General features: G+C 46.7%; 1 protein-coding gene across 1 annotated transcript in view; it reads right to left on the reverse strand.

Annotated features, from left to right (window-relative positions):
- Positions 1 to 23108, reverse strand: part of FRMD4A (FERM domain containing 4A) — a 218259-nt gene that overhangs the window by 12785 nt on the left and 182366 nt on the right. The window contains exons 14-19 of the mRNA XM_059472090.1: positions 18250 to 18391; positions 10003 to 10136; positions 6185 to 6307; positions 2928 to 3156; positions 1718 to 1774; positions 683 to 920 (exon numbers count right to left, since the gene is read on the reverse strand). Coding sequence (XP_059328073.1) covers positions 683 to 920; positions 1718 to 1774; positions 2928 to 3156; positions 6185 to 6307; positions 10003 to 10136; positions 18250 to 18391 — 923 coding nt within the window. The remainder of the gene's footprint in view (positions 1 to 682; positions 921 to 1717; positions 1775 to 2927; positions 3157 to 6184; positions 6308 to 10002; positions 10137 to 18249; positions 18392 to 23108) is intronic.

The following is a 23108-nucleotide window of genomic DNA, read 5'->3' on the forward strand; positions in this document are numbered from 1 at the left end:
TCCCACCTGTCCCTCCTGAAAGCAGGGAATATCTCTGTGCTGGAGTGTTGGGGAAGATGAAACAGGAAAGCCTGATAAATATGATTGTCTGGTAAAAGATTTTGAGAATATAGAAACTATAAGCGAGACTGAAAGCAAGCTCTGAGATACGTTAGCTACTGAACAACTGGAAAACAATGGTGTGGCCAGCTGAAGGTAATCCCCTTTGGATGAAAAAAGACCCTCTGCTTGCAGACAGGTCCAAGGGTCAGAGCAGACCCTACTAGCTTGGCAGAAGAGGTCCAAAGAGGAGTTTTTAGGGTTTAAAATATAACACAGGATGGTAATGTAATGATTCTTATAGGCTATATGCAAATGCTATAGAATTTGTATATTGTACTAGATTGGTTAGTGAGAATTAGAATATTCAACACAGAAGAAGATTTATTGTATTGTAATGGGAACCTCGTTCTCTTGCCCTTTAATGCTCTTACCCTTTTACTCTCTCACCCTCCCATCTTCTCTACCGCTCTCTTCTCTCGGGCCTGCTCCGAGCTGTGTTTGGCAGCTCCCAGCAGGGCCCTGCCCTCTGCAATAAACCCCAAGTTCCATGACCTGGGTTCAGAAATCTCTCGTCTCCGTCCGCCCCGGCCGTGCTACCCCCCCACACTCCTACACTGGAGCTTCACTAGATCTGGCTCACCTGGAATGGCCGTGCGAGGAGCGCTTCTTGACCTTCTCATAGGGCTCATCCAGGGATGACTCGCTCCACATCTTGGGTTTGATGGGGGACTTGTCGTAGTCGCTGCGGTGGAAATGCATCTGGCGCAGCCCCTCCAGCGACTGCGGCGGCGGCGGCCGGCTGTGCAGCGGCGGCCGCGGAGGGAGCCCCTTGTGGGGGGACTGCAGGGGGGAGATTGTGCTGGTGACCTGGGAGTCCTCTGTGGAGAGAAGGGAGAGAGGAGATGGCTGTGGGACACCTGCAATGGCGGCACAGCCCCAAGAGATGCCATGCACCTCCAGAGCCTGCTTCCCTGCCCTGATTCCCCTGGCTGTGCTCAGGGACGTCCTGAAGACCTGACTTTCAGAAGGGCACTGGCTGACATTCTCATTTTGAGAGAGAATGGCCAGCAAGAGGGTATGATGCCTTAAAACAACTGAAACTTCAGGCAAAATAAGGGGCAATTCTAGGACTGTCTTTTGAAATAATTCAGAGCAGTAATCACAGCAATATTAACTGCTCCAGGCCTGATGTCTGACTATAAGATAAGAGTCAGACACTATGGGGAAACCATAATGATGATTTTTGTTGATTTGGTCCTTTGAGTAGAACTCTGCTAGGAATGGTGTTCCTGTTAGGGTGAGGTTACTGATGGGAAGGCATGCAATGGTTTGTGGGTAGTTTTCTTTGGAGCCCTCCTGTTTTTTGGATATCTTGTTCACCATTTAGGCTGTGAATGATGGAGCCTGAGCACAGGAAGAGCATGGCTTTGAAGAACGCATGGGTTGAAATGTGGAGGAAGGCTAGCTCAGGGAGGTTTAGTCTGATTGTAACTATTACTAGTCCTAGTTGGCTTGAAGTAGACTCAAAGAGTCAAATCATTAGGGGAAACCAAGGTTTTTTTTCTTCTGGGATCTATCAGTGGACTATTACACAGAACAGTAATTCCATTTTGAGTGTCAATCAGGAGTTCACACATCGCCTCCCATTTTCTAGAACATACAGCAGCCAACATACCATCCTCAAGAACAAGGGCATCCGAGAGGGAGCTGTCTTCACTGGCAATGTTTCCTTCTGAAGAAAGAAAATACAAAGATGGTCAGATGGTCCCAAGATTTGCCATGTCCGAATGCTGAACTGCACTATGATCTTTGTCCACTGAGTCTTATCCTTAAGCAGTCACCCACACCTTCCTCCCCCACCAGAGCAAGAGGCAAAATTCTTATGAATGGTTGACTCAGCCCACTCTCAGGCTGGGAGGGCAGAGCTGCAGGTCAGGTCTCTCAATAGCAGGCTGCCTTTCAAGGAGCTGCTAAATCTTTTCAATAACTGGGGATTAAGGCTGAGTCACAACAGAGAGCTGAGATCCCCAGAGGATGCAAACTGGCACAGTGCCATTGGTGAGATTTACATCTTGGCCCTTAAGCACTCTGGGTTTGATCCATCTTAAAATGGTCATCCTGCTGCTAACTAAAGGCTCACACCAAATACAAGTGCTGTGGAATTCAAGGAAGTGTTTTTGGAGCATCTTCTGCAGCAGCAGGAAAAACTCTCAGGTCTTTGGCATGCAGATATTTGAGCTGCCTTCCCCAGCCTGTGTCCTCATGGCTGTCTGTTATCTCTGACTAAGGTGCAATTTGGTACCCAGGTCACAAACACAGCAGCTCTAATCTCAGTTCCTGCACAAAAGCACAGAGAAAAACTCTGCAAGTCAAAGGGAAAGGGGAAAATCCGCAAGGGAGAAAGAACCACGGCAGAAAGTTATGGATTTAATGAAAAATCAATCAACAACCCAGTAAACCATAAAGTGCCCTGAGAATTACATTGTTAAAAAAAGAAAATGAAAAGAAATATTTGAACACAGCCATGAGACTGCTCCCACTTTGATTTTACAGATGCCTTTGAGCTAGAGAGCTCACCCCTATCTGCTAACATTAATTACATTTGTACTGCACTGCTCTGGAGGAGACACCAGGAGAGCAATTTCACAGGTGAACAAAGGAGTCACAGCCTGCTCTGCTGACACCCTGATCACCCACAGCACACCACAGCTTTGCTGCTGTGATCCAGCACAGCCCTAGTGCACAGCACCCTCTGACAGCACCCCTGGGGCCCTCCAGGCAGGAGGAGGGAGGGGAAATTTGGTAAGAATTTTTCTCCCTGCCCTCCACAGTGATGCTGTGGGCACCAAGGTGGTGTCACTTGGTGGGCACCAAGTCCCACTTACCATCTATGATCAGGGAGGCCCTCTGGGTTGGCTTCTTCCCGGATTTGATGCGGTACTCGTTGATGGCATTCTCAATCTCCTGCAGTTTCTTCAGGGCATTCAGGTAGGAAGTCTTCCTCTGCTTCTTCAGCTTTTTGCTGACGTTGGGGTCGCTGGCCAGGCGCCGCGCAGCCTCCGTGATCTGGGACTGAATGGCAAATTCCCTCTCCAGGCGCTCCAGCTCTGCCTCCTGGTGAAAGGCCAGTGGGTTCTGGTTACCACCAAACTCTCTGAGCCCACCTATGTGGAAGATCTCCAGAACCTGGAGTGGCTTCCAACAGAGGTTCTCCATCAGCAAAGCATCCACAGTCATGCTGCTGCCTCAGGGCCTCTCTGAGCACACCCATTTTGCCTTCACCTGCCCTCAAAAGTGCCTGGGAGCACAGCTGGTGGAAGGGATGACCCACACAAGGAGGACATGTGTGCTCCAGCCCTAACCCTGATGTGCTGTTTGACTTTTCAAGCAGTTCAATATGGCCAAATTCACATTGATCCTTTTACACCCATCTCTGGGTCACACCTGCCTCCCACCTGCTCCTTCCCCCTGTTTTCTATCTCCCCATTTAAGCCCCACTTGATTTCACTGCTATGCATTGATGCGAAGCCACACCTTTAACCTCCTTGACAGGTTTGCTTGGCACACACCAAACACTTTGGGGTAAATATGAGCTGAAGAAATTATGGGCTGCTGCAACTGATGGCACCAGAAAAATGTCTCCTCGAGTTACCAGCCAGGAGGGTGATGTGAGAGCCTGCAGTGTGTAACAGCAAGCTCTCTGTATGCCAGAAAGAACCAGTGCCCTCAGTTAGCCCTTGCAGGGCCTCAGCTGAGCTTTTAAATGCAATCAGGTGTACTCTGAAAGATATCTAGCCATTTTTGGTTATCCTCCAAAGTCAAGGGACTTAGGACAACTTATGCCAAAGCATAAGCTGATACAGAGCTTCCCAGTCTGCAGCAGGACCCCAGGCTGAGAGCTTCAAAGGGCCTTGCTAATCTGCAACGGATCTGGCTGCCTCCCCCAGCTCAATGGAATTAGTCTGCTAGAAAAAGGAACCCAGTACATTGCAAATTAACAAAACAAAAAAAAAGAAAAAAAGACAAGTTTTTCTACTTTAGTGAACAGTGAGACAGTCACATATTCCTGGAGATCCCCGTTACCAAGTTCAAATCCTCTCTTTGTTCAGCATCAGTGCAAGAGCTGATGCTGTGGGATTTAATCAGACTGAAGCATTCTCTGAAGTTTTTATTCTGGGTTTCTGGCTTAAAAAATATACTTTTGCTATCAGTGGTGAGTCAGCATTGCCTTAGAACTATAATTATCATTTCCCTCACTTCAATGAAGAATGAACCCACCTTCTGACTTTTTAACAGATCCCTTTTTGCTTTGAAGACTTTATGAACTCTGTTAGTGCCAGACTTATTAAAAGTGAACTTGATATGATGGGCTTTTAAGGCCTGGAATCTGATTCATCATTTTCTGGTAAAAGCCTTCCCAGAGTCAGGAATTAGAGACCAGGTAAAGGTGATTACCAAGAAAAAAAACAGAACCTTTCCCTGCAAGTCTTGATCTGACAAAGGTCTTGCTAAAGGTTTAGAAAGCTCGATGTGAGAGCTGTCTTTCAGACCTTCACAGATTCAGCTCTAAATCATTCAGTACATCCTAGGAAAAATACATTAATTTTCCTCCTGTCCATAATTGTCTATTCTCCTCCAGTGAGGCCCCTATAAATAAAGCCCTAAGAAATGAGAGCTATCATCTGCCTTCAGATGGAAGTGCCTTGCTTCAGGTCCTTGTCACAGCCAGTAATTTCAGTCCTGGATTTGTGTGGTTGAGAGAATATTTCATCTTTTTTTTAAAATTGATTTTCCAGTGTTTGCACTTGCTGAAAAGTGCATGAAAACCATTGCTGCCCTCCCTAAATGCTTTCAAAGTGGCAGCCAAACACAGCTCAACATCATACAGAAATTTATGGTTTTCAAAACAGCCTTAAAATCTGAGAGATGAAGAGAGAGGTAGAGAAAAAGCTGAATCAGCATGTTTGGATTTCTGAGTGCCTGCACTGGGGAGGAGCTGCTTTACCTTCCTGCTCTCCACACCTAATCCTGCCACTGGAGTAAGGAGATTCCTCACCCCAAAAGCTGCCCTGTAGCAACAGGAGCTGGGGAAGCAGGAGATCAGGTTATAACTGAGCAGCCAACAGACTGCAGGGGTTTTAGGAGTAATTCAGCTAAGACATGCTTCCCTTTGAAAAGCTTAATTAAATGTGCTAGTTCATGAATATTTGACTGCGGTGGAATTCCTCTCCCAGGCTCCATTGAGAACAAAACTAAAGAGGCTCCAGCTGTTTATTTTCTCAGCAGAAGGAAAATGCCAACAAAACGACAAACAGTTAATTCCCTAGCTGAACTGAGCCTCAAACCACACAGTCACAACCAGCTTCAGTCTCCCCCCCTACAAAAATAAAAAGGAAACTCAAGACTGGAATATACACAAGTGTCTTGAGACAAATGTGCCTCCACAGACAATAGCTGTTCTGTGAATCTGGTCCTGCCCTACAGCTGCTGCAGGCCTGTTTTCACAGCCATGGTTCAGGGCACTGACCCAGCACATTGTGGGAGCAAGGAAGGGAACAAACACTCCCTGGCAAACTTAGAAAAATGTAACTCCAGCTCCCCATAGGTAGGGATGAAGGCTCTTTTGTTTAAGACTGGGGAGCAAAATGCTTTTATCTTGCTGTGGCAGGGTGAGATGGATAATGGTGATGCTTTTCTCTCTGGTTAGAGGGGGCCTGAATTTGGATTGCTATTGGAGTGGAAAGCAAGAGGCTGTTTGCAAAAACAAGACAGGCAGAAGCAGGGCTCAGATGGCTTGGGGGGCTCCTGATGTGCTCCCTGCTCACACAGATCACTGCACTTTATCACCAGAGCACTTGCACTGCCATGGTCCAGTTGGTCACTCAGGCTATTTCTGTTACCTCTAGAAAAGCAAGTGCAAGAACCTTAATAATTTCACCTTTAGTCTGAAATAAAGTCCCCAACTCTCTCACTCCTTCCCCATCCTGATGGATATAAAAAACCCCAAATGGGTACTGGGACCAATCACAGTAATTTAAAACAGAAACAGCCATGGGACTGATGGCTCCTGTGTGATGCTCACTGGACACCTTAGAGACCTGAGGTGGGGACACGTGTCTGGAAGGGAAGGGCTCAGCCTCACCTCTCCCTTGGGCAGGATTTTCTGCTCATCCAGTTTAAAGGCAGTTCCTATTCTTCTCCTTACAATAGGTGGCTCCTCCCCAGGATCCAGGGGGTATTCTCGTGGCAGCTTCCCTGTGAGCTCCTGTAAGCAGAAAATGCTGTTAGTGCTCTGGGAAATCCTGCAGCACAGCAAAGCAGACCACCACTCCTGTGTGACCCTAAAATGACAGGTACTCATTAATAACATATCCAGTTCAGCCAGCTGATAAACACACAGGAGAGCACCCAGCCCTGCAAGCTCAGAACCCAGCACTGAGGGTGGGGACCTCCTCTCTGACCTGTGCACGAATACAGAGCTTTGTGGCCTGCCCTGGGCAGGTCTGTAAGTGGTGCCCATCCCCAGGGCTGAGCAGGCTTGCAGCACACAGACTTTCATCTCTGCTGCAGGGTGAGCAGGAACCAAGAGCTGCTATCTGCTCTTCCCTGCTTCTGAGAGGGGTGAGCAGACCCCAGAGCCTTCATGCAGGATGCAGATCTGCTGAGTCAGAAAGCTGCAATGGTAACAGCCACACAGGTTAGGACCTGCACAGAAAAACATTCCCACCTGATTCATGACGTGTCTGAGAGGAATGCAATGGAAATGGTCACTAAAAGCAGTGCCTGGTACCTCATTACCCGTCTGATAACACTTCATGTATTAGAATTCTTTCCAAACCCCAATGATGTCATGGGCAGCTCTGGAGCAATTATTAGCTGATGCTTTGTCAGACTGATGGGGTTATTTGCAAAGATATGTTCAAAATCTGAAGCAAATCACACAGAATTTCAGAATATGTGGACAACAGGAAGCAGCACCATTACTGATGTTAATGCTGTGGGGGTTTTCCCCCAGGCTACACAATACAGGCACACACATCTGAACTGAAGGCATTCAACTGCCTAGAGAAAAAGGCAGAAGCCTGACTACCAGCACAGCCCAGACTCCTTGTACTCAAAAGTCTCCCCATGAAGGACAAAAGGCTTTTGTGCTCCTTAGCATCAGAGTTGAGAGGATCCAGCTGGCAGAGTAACCTAAATCATCTGAATCCCAAAGAACAGCAGCTGACCTTAATGTGAGTGTGGGTGCACAGCCCAGTCCCTGCCTGCCCTGGCCTCTCCCCCACTCCCTAATGGGGTTTTTTCTTTCTACTCTTTTCAGGTCACTTGGAAACAAGGACCTGGCGTTTTCAAATCCTCCCTTTAAGCAATTCCCAGCAAAATGGGTTTGCAGCAGAGCTCTGTGTTGACGTGCACAGCCCCCTATTGCAAGAGGCATGGCTGCAATGTCTCACAGTCCCACTCTGCATTGCCCCTCCAGCTCTGTGGGGTTATTTCAGTTTTTCTTTCAAAATGTGTTCTTTGTACTGTGGCTCTAAGCACTACACCAAGACACAGATTCCTGTAGCCAGAGGGAAACAGGGACATTTTCTTTATAACTCCTAATGTGATATGAAGCAGGGCAGTGGGTAAAGAGTTAATCTTCTGTAAAATCTGTAAAGATCAGAGCAGAACAAAATGAATGTGGGCTACCATGCTGCCTCCAGAAGCTAAGAAGTATTCAAAGGCACGATCATGAAATGTAATCTAAATTAATAAATAACTGGAGTAGTGATGGCCCCAAGTAACCTGATGCCAGAATTATGAATGGTTCTGGCCATGCTTTCTTAATTATGCCCTCACTTTTAACTCTTTTTTATCCCCTGGTTTGCCACCCTCTTCCTCTGTTTTGGCCATTTCCATGCCAAAGCAGAAAGGAAGAAGGGCAGCCTGAGAGGAAGCTTTCAACTAGCAGCTGCTGATGGATGAGGTGAAGGGTTGCAAGATGGGGTCAGATTCCAAGTGTCCATTAACTGCCTCTCTCAAATCACCTTTGGAAAGCACCAACACTTTCTACCAGCTCTTAATGTGCTGACAGATGGGCTCTGGCCAGCCCTGCCACAGCACATTAAGGAGTAAATGCTCCTCATCCCCAGCTCCCTGCCCCAGTGGGAGCTTTTGCCTGCATCCTGCTGCTCCTGAAGTGCCTGAGGCTGCACCAAAACCAGGGCTGGGGTTAAAGGAAAGGCACTGGACTGTGAGCTCCTGCAGCTGTGGCACAGGCACATCTTCCCCTGCTGCAGGGATTAGTCATCAGCAGTCAGGCAGGGTTAGCTCAGGGTAGTAAATTCCTCTGGGCCAAGCAGAGCCTCCAGACCTTGACAGTCAGCCCTGAAGAGCTGTGATTTTTTTTTTTCCTGTGGATGATCTCAGCTCAATGGACTTAGAGATTGGATCTGATCCTGTGACCTTTCTCACAGCACAAGTTGTTTGCTGAAATCAACCAGGACTTCTGAGGTGGGCAGGGATTGCTCCCATGGAGTAAAGAATGGGAACAGGGGCAGTAGAGATTTCTGCTGATGTTCTTTGTTGAGAGGTATTTCCCCCAACTTGTTCTTTTTGGCATTAAAACTATGCATTAATTGAAACAAAAATGAGACCTGAATCAGTGACCCATTTCTCCCATTTTTGTCAAAAGGCAGATACACATCAAATATTAAGCAAGAACTGGAAGATCTCTGTGCCACTGTCTGCAGCCAGCTTCCTGCTGTGTTACATGTTACAATTTGTTATTAAAATCAGATACACAGGCCTGGTAAACAAGGGAGGATTGCTGAATGACCTGAGTACATTGCTGAATCTCCACACACAGCTGCAGCAGAGCTGTGATTTCCCCAAACATTAAACTGATCACTAAATGGCCTCCTATGTACTCCAAAATGAGCTGGCAGGGGAGCGGGAAGGTTATGAGTTCCTGAGCTGTCCTGCATGACCTGGGATGACTACAGTGCTTCCTCTTTGCAAGGTCTGCCTCCACACTGGCATTCCTTTCCAGGAGTTCCAGAGCTGACTGGATGAAGGCAATCTACAGGGAGCAGAAAAGACCTTGTGTGCTGTATGGCACAGCATGCTTGGAGAAGAAAAGTATGTAAAGTTGGGCCTGCTCCAAGAAGAAAGTGTGCCAGCCTCGGGGCTATTTTTGCTAATGGAGTAAAAAGTCTCTGAGAAGTGATGACCAGCACATAGAACAGCCTTCCTATGGCATTTAAGTAGCAGGATATTCTTATCAAAGTTAATAAGAAGCCTGGCTGAATGCAATATATTCACAATTTCAAAGAGAACACATGGATGCTGAGCACCCTCCTTGCCCAAGCCAACGGGGCACCCAGCTGTGACCATGTTCATTCACAGGGGTCTTAGGATGAGGGAAGAGATGAGGATCTGACTCCATGCTTCAGAAGGCTTGATTTATTATTCTATGATATATATTACATTAAATCTATACTAAAAGAATAGAAGAAAAGGTTTCATCAGAAGGCCAGCTAAGGATAGCAAGGCAAAGAATGATAACAAAGGTTTCTGCTCGGACAGATAGTCCGAGCCAGCTGACTGTGATTGGCCATTAATTAGAAACAACCACATGAGACCAATCACAGATGCACCTGTTGCATTCCACAGCAGCAGATAATCATTGTTTACATTTTGTTCCTGAGGCCTCTCAGCTTCTCAGGAGGAAAAATCCTAAGGAAAGGATTTTCCATAAAAGCTGTCTGCGACACCCTGCTGATGTGGGGAAAAAAGCCCTGGACTTTGCAAGCTGGGGTTGAAACAGCTGCATCTCCCTGAGGCCATTGTACAATGGGTTTTGTAAGAGGTGACTGTGGAAGGATCCTCATCTCCTGGCCCCACCACAGCTCCAAACAAGGAGCTATAACTAAGCAAGACAGAAATGTTCCAGGTTACAAAGTGTCCATCACCCACCGCTTCCCGCAGGCAGAGTTTCTTCAGCTCCTCCAAGCGCTGGCGCAGCGTCTCCTCCAAAGCCTCCTGCCTGGACTTCAGTGCAGCCAGCATGTCTTTCTTGGCAGACTGAGAGCTGTCTGACTCTTGGGAACCTGTCAATAAACAATGATTTCACTAGGCCAGCTGACAGCAGAACACACATCTGGAGTGCCTGTAATTTTACCACAGCCTGGACGCAGCCCCTCCAACAAGAAATGGGACTGTGACATGAAGCAGGTGTTACCCAGGCACTTCTGTTTACAGCAAATCCTTAATGTTTAAGCTAACAGTCAGACATTCAACAGTGGAGCACATAAAGACATTTGTAACCATTATCTGGAAAAATAAAAGCAGTAAAATGATTCATCCTAAGATCTTAGAGGAAACCCACATACAATTCCCATGAAAGCTCCCAGGGGCAAAGTACAGTTTACAAAACCCTAGAGATGCATTTTTTGGAAATTAAATCCAGGAGAAACCATTTGACAATACAGCCTACTTCTTAAGAACTGCAATTATCCCAGTAGCAAACATGTAATTCAATCCACTTACAAGGCCTGTTCTATGAAAAACTGTAATGGAACAAAATTACCTAGGAAGATTCCTGTAAAACACACCAAAAAACCCCAACCATAGCTCCTTCTGGGGTAGTAGCTGTTTCTTGTGAAGATGTAGGTTGAGATATTTAACTGCATGTCCAAATGGCTTGGCTTTTCAAGCGGCAATTACCAGCAACTCCCACTGAAGTAGGTCTGGGCATTAAGTCAGACTCTGTTGCTCAGATGTCATGACAACATTTGTAATTTCAGCTCTTCAGGGGAACTTCTTGATGAAGCAACCTCATCCTCTGTCCCTATGTTTCCCCCTCACACAATAAAGGATGGATATTCTCCTTATCCCTCCTTTTGCTGCTGGTGTATCAACAGAAAGATTTTTTTTCCAGCAGTGACCTGTTCCCTGCCCCTCCTGAGCAATGGCACAGAGCAAGCAGACCTTTATTATCTGCAGCAGTCAGATACAACAGGATGCTACATGAAATTTTCTGTGCACCTGTCATCAGATGGGGGTTAGAGGGGCCTCCAAGCACTCAGTGAAAACACTCAGCCCAAGGAGGTTGAAAAAGCTGTTATTTCACAGAGCTTTGGAAGGAATCTGGGAACAATTCTTTATTTTGGCAGCAAAACAGTGAAATCTGTGCTTTCAGCTTCATCTTTCATTGCTACTATTCCAGCAGACCATTAAAGCTAAATTGAAAGGGGATTGAGGCAAAAATTGCCACAAAACATTTCTGCATTGGCTCAGGGGGAGCAGGGAATCTCAGAGATCTTTTCCACCAGTATTTTCTGCAGTTTTCATGAAGGAAGATAGTGGTATTTACTCAATGAAACACCTTACTTACACCTTTTACTGGGCTGTCCTGAAGGTAGTGGAAAAGATCTCCCTAAAGGTCAGCCAGGCTGAGCATTATCAGACAAAGGAGGAGAACCTCACAGTAAGATATCTGTGTAATTGCTGTAGTCATCATTGTTTTATTTGTGTTTGCCCTCATAAAGCAACAAAACTCAACTCTGCAGACACCTCTGTGCTGGAAGAACTTGATGGGACCTTCTAGAGGAGCCCTGTGTTTGCACTGGCAGGGAAACTCCTCTCCAGCACTCTGGAGTAATTCTGAATAGTAACCCTGGTGAACAGGTATTAGAAAAACTGAGCTGCTGAATTTCTTCATGGACTTGTCAACAAACTGCAGAGTCCTGGTAAAAAGTTGCTCACGATTCCAGCAGATATTTTGAACCATTTTTTCTTTCTGACAACTTGAATGACCTATGTTTTCCTTTCAACTGCTCTTCCCTTTTCCTTCCTCTGTCTGCTCCATACCTCCACAGCAGGCTAAGATTTATTTTTAAAAGCTATTCCTTTTTGCTGTGTGGGTTGCCACAGCAGCTACACAGAAACATTTACAAGCATCTGGCCAGCCCCCTGTGCTGATCTGGGGTGTGCCCACAAGAAAGAAACAAAAGGCTTCTGGCTGAGCTGGAAGGGACCCAAATCAAGCCCAGACAGTTCACAGCATCTGCTCCAGCTGTTTTCTCCATGTGAGAACCATGCTGGTCTCAACCCTGACACAATTGGTGCACATCTTGTCCACTGAGTGCCCATTTTGCCATCTTTTTCACTGCTCCCACAAAACGAAGGAACTGGAGGGGACCTGGAAGCATGCTGTCACATTCTGAGTGAAGCAATGGGATTACTGCTGAAACCAAAGTCATTCACTCACTGGCACTAATGTTTGGTTTTGAATTTTTATTTAAAAGCTGAATTATTTTGCAGTGTATTATTAGATTTTTATTGGCTGGATTCTCTGCTTGTTCTCATGGGTGAAAAGGAACTGGTAACTTGATCAGTCAAGAGAACCACCACTGCATGAGATGACTGTAAATGAGCAGAGAACAATGCTTTGTATTGCTGGGTGCCTATGGCTTCCATTAGAGGCATTTTATTTATAAATATGTATCAATCCTACCTTGAATAAGGCTGTGATCAGAGATCCACTTCTAAACCCAGTGGCAATTGACCCAAAAATGTAATGACAAATCAAAATACCGTAAAAACAACCAAGAAATAAACAAAGACCAGCACAAATCAAGCCAATCAAGCAGCTACTACCTTAAATCAGCCTTGTTAGATATGGTCACTGAGTCATGGCTGCCCAGTGCCTTCCAAAGGGGATCAACAACAGAGAAAAATCAGTCCTGAGAGATCAGCCTAAGAGGCTCCTACTACAACAGAAATGGTTGACTGGGAGGCTTTCTCAGGTGTTTTATCTCCCACAGGGTTAATTTCTAATGCAGTACAAGGGAGAAACGTTGCTGAAATATATGATTTTCCTATATGGCATTTGTGCCTTTTTGTGAAAATTATTTTTCAGCCTTCTTCCCATTTGCAGTGCAAGGATTTACCAAACTCTGCATTTTAACACACTCTTCTGCAGAACCATTTCATGTCCCTAAAACAAAAAGGGTTGTGAAAATACACGAGGCAGGAGGCACAGGGCTTTCTCTCTGGTGGGCACTAGGAACCTGCTGAACTGGGGGCTGGTTTTATGTGGTATGTAGGGGGATATGTGCCCTTTCTTTCTCAGCATACAGGATGGGACACAGGCCTTGGTGACCTAAATGTCCACTTAATGCCCTACTAATTTGTGGAAGCAGCACTCATCTTCAGATAACCACATGGCCCCTCTGAGTGATTTCTTCATCCACTGACATTCAGGAGAACATGAGCTGAGAAATGCAGGGGGGGAACATGGTCCTCCCTGTCCAACTCCTTCTGCAGCAGAATTCATGGCTGAATTCTTCACCAATGCTAACAGGCTGGGTTCTGCTCACTTCCATACTGGTGAGGTCAGGACAGTCTTGGGGATGTTGAAGGGGACATGAAGCACATGGGTCTCTCCCCAGAAGGATCTGGTCCAGTGTTATGTAAGTACAGGTCTGCTGGGGTCCAAGACAAAGTTTGCTTTAAAGCCTGCCAAAGGGGTGAGAGCAGACCCCACTTTGGAGAGAAGAGTACTACCAGTGACTCATTGGTTGTATTTCCTCCATCTATTGTAGCAGAGTGGAGTCAGCTTGGAAAAGGGATGAATGAGAAGGATGAAAACAAGTAGGGAGGACAGATGGGATGCTGAAGAGCAGAGAGAGCCAAGTCTTGGTGACACCAACACTGAGGGGAGAGGAGAGGAGATGCAACAAGGTGACTGAGCAGCAGCAGCAAGGCAAAACCACCCAGGCATCTCTTCTCTGTCTCATTCTCCAAGTCTCCTGCTCCAGGAAAAACACATCTAAATATGGCAAACCCTCACACTACATCCGGCTGCTGGCTCCAGCTCGCGGGCATTTGGCTCAGGTCCCTGTGGAAGGTCCCCTGAGCAGGGAGGGAAGTTTCCCCCATGCTCAGTCTGTACCAGAGCCTGGGCTGACTCACTGCCCCAGGATGCCAGTGCACAGCCAGCAGCAGCCCCAGACAGCCCCTATCTCTGCTCTCTGCCCAACACATGGATTTCCTCTGCGGCGTGGTATTGAAACAGGATGACCCCTGTGGCAGGGAGAAATGATGAGGAGGACTCCAACTTATCAGAAGGCTAATTAATTACTTTATTATGCTGTATTATTCTATACTATATTACATCTAAACTGAATCTGCCACTCCACTGCACTCCTCTCATGACTGTCAGCCAAGAGTCCCCACACACACACACACACACACACACACACACACACACAAACTCTTGGCACTGATAGGCCAAGGAAACAAAACACCATCACTCTGGGTAAACAACCTCCATATTGCATTCTACTTTGGAACAAACACGGGCACAGCAAATGATAAGAATTGTTTTTCTTTCTCTGACGTTCAGAGAATGTGAAACCCAGAAATATTCCTGGGAAAAACTGTGCCTTGCTTTTCTCTGTGAAGAGAAATGTGGTGACACCACGGGAGCTCAGCTGGAGCTGCTCCACAGAGGATGAGCTCAGATCTCCTGTGGGCTCTCTCCTTCACCAGCCCTGCACTCCCTCACTCCTGGTGGGCGTTGTGTATCTGCTGGATTCACTCCAGCTGGGACACAGCCCCGCCGGATGCAGCGGCAGCGCTGGGAACTGCCTGCCTGGACTCTGCTGTGGTGTTTGCAAACATAAACAGCCCCTGCACAGAAATCCCCACTGCTGCAGAAGGAATGGGGCTCAGGGGCTGGAGGCTCCTTGAACGTGTCTGTGGAGCTAAAGCAGAGATGCTCCTCTGGGGTGTCTCCTCTGCCCACAGATGGAAGGTAGTCTGGAGTTCATCCAACTGTTGTAGATGGATAATGACATGATTTGCTCTTGCAATTAAAAGATAACTGTTGTGGGCAGTTGGGAATGGAAAAGCTTGGTGCTTAGGGGGTGAGGCATGGCAACACCTTACCTCCAATCAAGGTACAAGAAAGCAGTCTCCAGTGACAAATGGCAAAGAAGAGCTGACTGACAGACTCTGGGAGGGGCCAGGGCTGGCTGATGCAACCCCCAGGGGTATAAAAGACTGAGCATCTATCCTGAAGATGAACTGGCTGTGTGGTATGCACGAGGGGCAGTTCCCAGTGCTGCAGCTTTTTCCTTATGTAGTCCTCTGCTGTATTTTTGTTAAGGTTTAATAAACCTTTTTACATTTCTCACACAACCATAACCAGGAGAATACAGGGCTCCTCACTAGCTTGCAGACCTCCAGAGCTCTTATGGCACAGACTCCGAAGGAAAAATCCATCTTAGAACCAATCTGGTTTTGTTCTGCTGGCTTTGATTTGGTTCCTGCCTGTGTGAAAGCAGAGATTTCACTCACAGGCAAATCTCTCCTCAGATGTCCAGGGATGGCCCACAGACCCTGAGCAGAAGATCCTTGAGCTAAATCACAGCAGCCCACTGTCCTAGGGAGAACCCTTCAGATCCAAAATGAGGACAGAAGTTAGAGTCAGCTTAACAGAAATGGATTTGGGCATCAAAATTACAAATCTGCACTGGAGAGCCTGAGATCAAGGGTGTGGGAAAAATGAAGGAGCTGAGGCTTTGGTCTTGAAGTGCTGTGATCAAGAGGAAGCCACTTCCCAGTGTGTAAGACTTCATCTCCCCTCTGCTGTCTCTTGAGACTGTAAGTGATGTGGAGCAGTGACTGCCTTGTACTGCACAGCAGGATCTTCTCCAGACAGTGTGACAGCTGGAAGCAACAACAAACTTTTCCTTGCAGACTTGCTGCAAGCCCAGGGGAGATATGCCACTTTTGGCACACTCCTCATGGCTCTGACAGCCCCCCCAGTGAGGAGGAGTGAGATGGAGGGAGGAAATGACTACAATAATTTTCAGGAAAAAAAAAAAGGACTGAGAATAGTAGGGAAGTGGGGGCAAACAGAGATTCATTCCTGACCTTGTGATTTCGAGTCACTTGAGTATTTATTTATAGCCTGGAAGTCTGCTGTGGCCACTTAATCATTTGCACTTATTCTCTCCAGCGTGCAGGCTGTACTGAGATAACCCATCATTGTTGTGGTTGTGTGCCGATAATCTTTGGCACAATGGGAGGAAACACAAAGCCTGGGACAGAGCCAGTGACTGTGCCCAGTGGGACAGACACTGAATGCCCCCTCCCATCCAGTGGGACAGGGATGGGCCACCTCCACCAGCCAGGCTGGAGGGAGGGGGATCTTGGAGCAGAGAGGTCTGAGTGTGGAAACAATCCAGGGTTTCCAATTTCCTGATACCTGACCTGGGCCAGACAGTTTCTCTAAATACCTTCTTGTAGCTGCTTGTGGCAGCAAACTCTGCAGCTCTCCTCAACATTTTGGGGAGAGCCCTGTCCTCAGAGCTGGCAGCTCTGAAGGAAGGCACACAGAGGCAGCTGTGCTCACTGGCCCACCAGCAGCACCTTGACAGAGACAGAGGCTCACAGTCCCGTGAAGGCACCCAGGCAGGCAGATCCACCTCCCCAGGACTGAAGAAATGACTCACCTGGTCACTGAACTCTGGGTGGGTCTAGTCACTGGTGCAATTCTGGTGAGTCTACAAAGCCTGTGCTCAGCCAGAAAGGTGCAGGGAGCACAAAAAGTTCAGAAATAAAAGCATGAGCTCCAATTTGGAATTTCCATACACATAACCCTGAGAGATGCTGGCCTACACCAGCTTTTCTGAGCCTGATTTTTTGCTGGCTTTCACATGGCTACTGCTCTCTCCAGGTGTAAGAGCAGAAGCAGACCCCAGTGGTTTTTTTTTTTTTTTCCAGGAACACAAAAAGTCCATGTATTAACATGGAAACAGGATTACTACCAAGTAGCTCTCACAAACTTAGGAATGGTGCCCAGGAGGCTGAGATCTTGGAAAGACCTTAAGAGCTTTCTTGGGTACTTAACGTTATTTACTTTCCAGCAGGAGAGCTGGAAAAAATGCCAAACAAACAAAGACTTCCAACAACCTGACACCAATCTGGGAGCTGCTGAGCTACTGCAACTCCCCAAGCGATGGGAGGCACAGACAGTGGATTGTATACTTTGTCAGGAAGAGCTCAGGAGCAGAAAGGCAACTCTGTTAGCAGGGAAGGCAAGGAATTGCACAGCAAGCAGCTCTGGAAGCACTGCACATTTTAACCCCTTGCTGAGCATTTTCCAAGCAGGGTTTTAAGAGATATGGGGGATACAGTGATGCAAAGCTATATTACTACATCAGTGTGGGCTGTTTTAAAGCATTTGCATTCTTAGATAGGTTCTTCCTTTGTCCAAGCCTGAGAAGGTTATTTTCTGCTGTTACACATCTCAAAACATTTGTTTTTGATAAATTGGTGTGATGCTTAACAGAAGGTATTTAATTGTCTGAAACTGTTAATTGTGGTGATACCAGCAACCTTGCCCTCCTTAAGAGCTCACCTAAGCAGCTTCAAGCTCTTTGCTAAATATCTCCTGCTGCTTTAAGCCTGCAGTGACATTTCTCACTGTTTTACACACAGCCTGCCTGGTTCAGACTGACAGAAAAGTATCGAAGAGTCACAACCTCCTGACCTGCCTTCTCCAGTCCTTCTCTCCTCCTGCTCTAGCTCTCCTCTGCATCACCTTCCCTTGGGTTTCTCTCACACATGACATCTTCCTCACACAGCAAAGTGCTCTAAGCCACAACAAGAAACCTTCAAGACCCTGGCACTAGTTTGGCAGAGTGCTAGGGAACAGTTCTGTTGAGCCTGGGACAGCAGCCAAATTCCAGCAACAGAGAGGCAAAGCAGATGTGCACTCAGTGAAGAAGACAACCTGTTTCAACAATGCTGAGGAACATCACCAGTTCCCAGCCTCAGTTTCCTTTGTGAGCTGCACTGGGTGATTGCTTCCCCACTGCTGGCTGGGCACTCCTTCACAAACCCATCTGCCAGATAAGCTGGACACCAAGGGATGGTTCGGGTAGAAACTGTGAAAGTTTCAGCTGGAAACTGAGAGGTTGGAGATGACATCCTGGAGTCAGGAGGAAATGAATGGTGGTGAAGAGAGAGAGGGGGAGGCTGCTGCCTGTGCTGTTTGTGGAGCAGCGTGCTGAGAGATGGACTGCCACCTGGACAGACAGAAAGGCTAAAGGGAAGTGACTTTCATTTCTGCAGTGCAGCTTCTGGCTGCTCCCCATTTACCATGGCCATGGCCCTTCCCACCACACTCCCTCCAGTTACACCTACCTGATGACAGGAGACTCCCGCTGCTTCCACTGATAATTTTGCCTTTACTCCCCATGTTGGCCAGCTTTGAGGTCTTGAGGGTTCCAGTTTCAGTCAGGTCAATTGCAATCTCACTCAGGCTTCTTGCAGCATGAATCTTGGACTGGAGGTGGACACAGGAGTTAGTAATGATTTAACGCCTTTTGAAAGCTCACAGAAAGAAAAAGACCTTTTGCTGTGGCAGGAAACAGGCCTCCACAGCAAACTTGGATTATTTTACAAGAATAGAAGCAATCTGGCACAGTATTCACTGCTGTACTTTTTACATTCTTAAGTGGGTACAATTCTGGCATTGCTTCCTGTTTGGGTTTTTCTCTGTTTAAGAGAGAAAAAATGTGCATGGCAAAGCAAAGGATGTATGGAGTCACTGTTTTACCACATACAATAAGAAACCTTCAGAAATGCCATCATAATAACCTGTTGAAAAGCTCAAAGGCTAAAGACCATCTCTAGCATCTAAAGCCAGAAGGGGCCTTCACAAATCATCAATAAGTTTTGGAACAAGACATAGTGAGGACATGCCTTAAATGGGCTGTCATGAGAAGCTGGAAGAAAATACTGACAAGAAAACACATTTAGGTTATTGTCCAGGCTAACAAGCTGCATGCAATGCCCCTACTGTGAGGGACCTCTTCAAAGCATTAACATTACTCTAGAGGAAACAACAGCCAGCCCAACTCTGTAACCGGCCACATTAGGGCATGGCCATTGTTCGCCACCAAATGTCAACAAGATTGCTGAAATTTGTAATTACAAGAAAGTAAATAATGCACAGTACATAAACCTAGAGAACAGAATAGAATAGAATATTTCAGCTGGAATGGACCTCCAAGCGATCTCAGCCCACTGCTCAAATCTTACAAGCCCTGTGCTTCTGATCTTCCATTAATCTGTCCTTGCAGGGCCACTGATCTGCAATTTTAACTTCCCAGAACACAGAAAGCTGTTGGCACATTTTGCCAAGACTCTCCAACTGCAAGAAGAGTTTTATCCAAAAGGGGGTGAAGGCCCAGCTCAAGATCACTTGAGCATTCACCTCTGCACCTTCTCAAGGGCAGAAGAGAGTCAGCCCTGGCCATACAGCTCAGGAGATGGACACATCATGACTCTGCTAACAAATCAAAGCTGATTGATGTCCACATAGCAGGGTGTGATCTGCTCCCACTGGAAGTAACATGAAACAGGACAACAAGGAATGCTTATTATGATGGAATCTTCAGTGTTACTTCACATCCTCAGGAAGAAGAAACCATTCCAACAAGAACCAAACCTGAACTGATGGCTGAGTGTTCACCACTGAGCTTCTTAGCTCTGTTGCTGATGTGCTGTGGGGCTTTGGGTAAGACACTTAAGGTTAAGTTCTTAGTGATCCCCACCTCTGTTTGCATATCAGTGAAATAATAAGGGAAGGAAAATGTCTCCCTGTAGCACACTGTATTTTTAAGATTAATTTAAGACTGCAAATGAAGACAGCACTTGGAAAGCCTTACACTGCAAACACCCTCAGAAGTATTATCATAATTTAATATTCTTGGGTATTTATAGCCTCCATCACTGCCATTCTGAGGAACCCAAATGCCTCACAAGCTTATTTCCTCAACAACCCCAATGACAGGGCATGTGTTATCACTTGTTTGCAAGAGTGAACAGTGCAGTCCTTGTGAGTGCAGAGGCTGAACTACCTGACAAGATATCAGAGCAGATCAGTCAACCAGTACTGGCCCTCTTCAACTGATGTTGTAACCAGTTAGACACTTCTCATTTCCAGCAATTCATCCCTAAAATCAGCCCCAGGAGAAGGACAGCACTCTTTAGCTTCTTGGATCAGATGTTTCTGGTCAGAAAGAAGGCCTGTGAAACATCTTCTTCAAATAGTTCTGGAAGGTTAGTTCCAGGTGAAGAGGAAAATCACTGCTTTTATCTAATGAGATTTCCTTCTACTGAAGTCTTGATAAGGAGCATAAACATGGACTGCTGTCCTGCTGCAATGCCAGACCTTTGGAGGTAACAAGCCTTCCAACTGACTTATCCTGCTGATAAATCCCCTGCAGCTGTGTATATGCTGTATAACCCTATGTATCTGTAGGGTTATGTGTACTTTGTATAACCCCAGGAAACAGCTATGATCAAACCCAGTGTCTGCCTGACCCAACACTGAGTCCTGGCAGTGGATGCCTCAGAAAGGCTCAAACCCCAGGTCTGCATGGACAGATCCATCTCTCCTGCTCCATGAAGCAGCGGTTTTCTGTTTTATTTGGACAGTTAACAGCAAGCAGCCCTGTAGTTTATTGCCACCCATTTTCAGAATGCAAATTAGGGCACACTCTGGCCCTACCTGTCTGACTGGGCACCAACCAAAGTGCTGAGTGAGGGCAGTGTGGCTGCTGGGTGCTGCTGTGGTCCTGGCCAAGGAGCAGTGGCTGGAAGTGTACCCTATACAGGGCAAATGAAGAAGTGATATAAGACTGGAGCCAGGAGAGAGGAAAAACAAACCAGCAGACAGGATCAGCAGGGCAGAGAGAGCTTCCTCTGCAGAGGGTACAATTCAAACCTGCTGAAACCACAATTGCAGTTGTGCTAATGGTGCCCTGCACTGAACACTGAAGATGAAACATCTCCTGAAAGGAATGGGGTTAACTTTCCTTGCTGCTCAGTCCCTGCTGCCTCCAGCAATGCCAGTCAGCACTGGGTGGTCTGTGCACTGGACAGGCTCTCAGCAGCAGCAGGAATCAGAGCAACAGCTCATTTCACACAGGCCACTGAGCAGCAGCCAGCTCTGGCCCGTGCAGGCTGTGTGCTGCAGCACAGCACTGCAGAGCTGGGTTACACCCCATTAGTGCTCCCCCAGCCCCACAGTCCCTCCAGGCTCACAAATTTGAAGCACTTAGCACAGACCTGCCAAGTCTCATTTACATGGAGGAAGACTGGCTCGTTCATGAGTCATTTCAAAGCATGGGGCCAAAGTGATCCCCAGTGCTGTTCTGACAGGGTCAGAGGGTGAAGAAAAATCCATAAGTGAAATGAGGAAGAAGATGGACATTAGGGATGAATTTATCCCTCTTGCTGCAGTGATGGGGCTTTGCTGGAGGTGATTTTTTGAAACCCTTGGCCTATTTTCTACCAGTTCATTCAGCCAAAAAGCCTTGCATTGGAAGAATGTGGTGTTGAAAATTCCCACAAAATGGGACTTCTCAAGGTTTCTAGGCCAAGTGTTTGATTGACTCAGTGCAGTCAACAGAGCAAAGACATGCCTTCAAGTCCTGCTGCATCTGTCTCCTGGAAAAAAAGGGAAGCTGACAGGAGTTCTGCATGCTGACAAGCTCACTTGGGAAGCTGGGGATCTTTTCTGTCTCCATGCTATGCCTGGATTGCAGGGAGAGAGAGACGGATCAGCAGGGAGCAGACGCTGGGTTCCCAGGGAGCTGGCAGGAGTTCAGCACGGAGTGAGGCTGGGACCTCACTTGCAAAAGGGTCACAATGCAGGCAAAGAGGATTTTATTTCCTTCTAAAATCAAGTGAAGGGTTTTCTTTCCAGTGGAGTTGTTGGTCCAGATCCAACTGGTGCCCAGTTATGTGAGGAGCAGAGTTCAAGCTTTCTTTATCACTGTGTCACATCTCCCAGCATCTAATCTACATCACTGGAGCAAAGGCTCAGCTGTACACTGAGCTCCAGCAGGCTTTTTCCTCTAAGTTTGTTTTTGTTTTTCTTTCTTTTGTCAAAATGATATGAAATGCCAAGTTTGGACATGAAAGGAAGGAATATCTAAGTTTGCTTTGAAGTTGAGGATTCAATTGAAGTGGGGCCTGAGATTTAAGGGGCTGCAAACCCATGCGACCTGAAACTCAATAAATGTTTGTCTAGGTCCCTGAGAGCTGAACCAAAGACATTTCACATTTTCACATCACCCCACCCTGGGATATGATTTACTATTTTCCTAAAGTGAAGCTCACATGAGCTTCACTGTGTCCTTGAAGGGACCAGCAGGATGAACTGAACAGATCAATTAAAATTGATGGATCTATCAATATTGACAGTGTCACGTCAAAGATGAGGACAGCAGATGAAAACATCGGTTCCCTGAAGAGAAAGGGACAAAAATATTTGTATGCTTTAACTTCAAAGCCTCAGCATGACCACTGGGATTATTGTGACAAAGCATGCTGACATGGTCACAGACGTGACAGGTTGACAAACGAGGGCTGGTGGGTGGTGCTGCCTGTGGGAGTGTGAGAGAGGGGAGATAAAACTGAAACACAATCTGCCAACAACAAAAGGAGTCACTGAAGGGAAGTCCTGGGTGTTTCAGAGACCTAGTTTCTTACCAAAGAAATGAGAGGAGGAGGGAATCTCCTTTTGTTTGTTGGTTGCTTGTGACCTAAATACCTTGCAGCTTGATCAGCAAATCCATCTGGCTAAAAGTAAAGAAAAATAAACTTCTACTTGCTTGAAATTTATCCCTGAGATGACAGAGAGGACTATGCACTGCCCTGATGGTCCTGAGCAGAGAAGGGGGACAGGAAAGCTTCCCTTGGTATCAGTGAGTATTTAATTTTGTCCATATTACAGCTGGCACTTAGGCAGGGCTACATCCCTAAATTCAATACAGCTTACAACAACTATGGTGAAACCTGGATTTTTGCATTAGATGAGACATGGCCACAGTGAGTGCAACCATGCCCAAGGCATCCAAAAGCCCTACCCCCTCTAAAATAAAGTCACAGAGCTTATGATGGGGAAAGCAATGTCAGAAGGGCTTAGAACAAGTGGGACTAACAGTGGGGACACACTCATGGCCCTCCATATAATTCCAGACAGCCAA

The sequence above is a fragment of the Ammospiza nelsoni genome, chromosome 5, assembly GCF_027579445.1.
Source record: "Ammospiza nelsoni isolate bAmmNel1 chromosome 5, bAmmNel1.pri, whole genome shotgun sequence".
NCBI lineage: Eukaryota > Metazoa > Chordata > Aves > Passeriformes > Passerellidae > Ammospiza > Ammospiza nelsoni.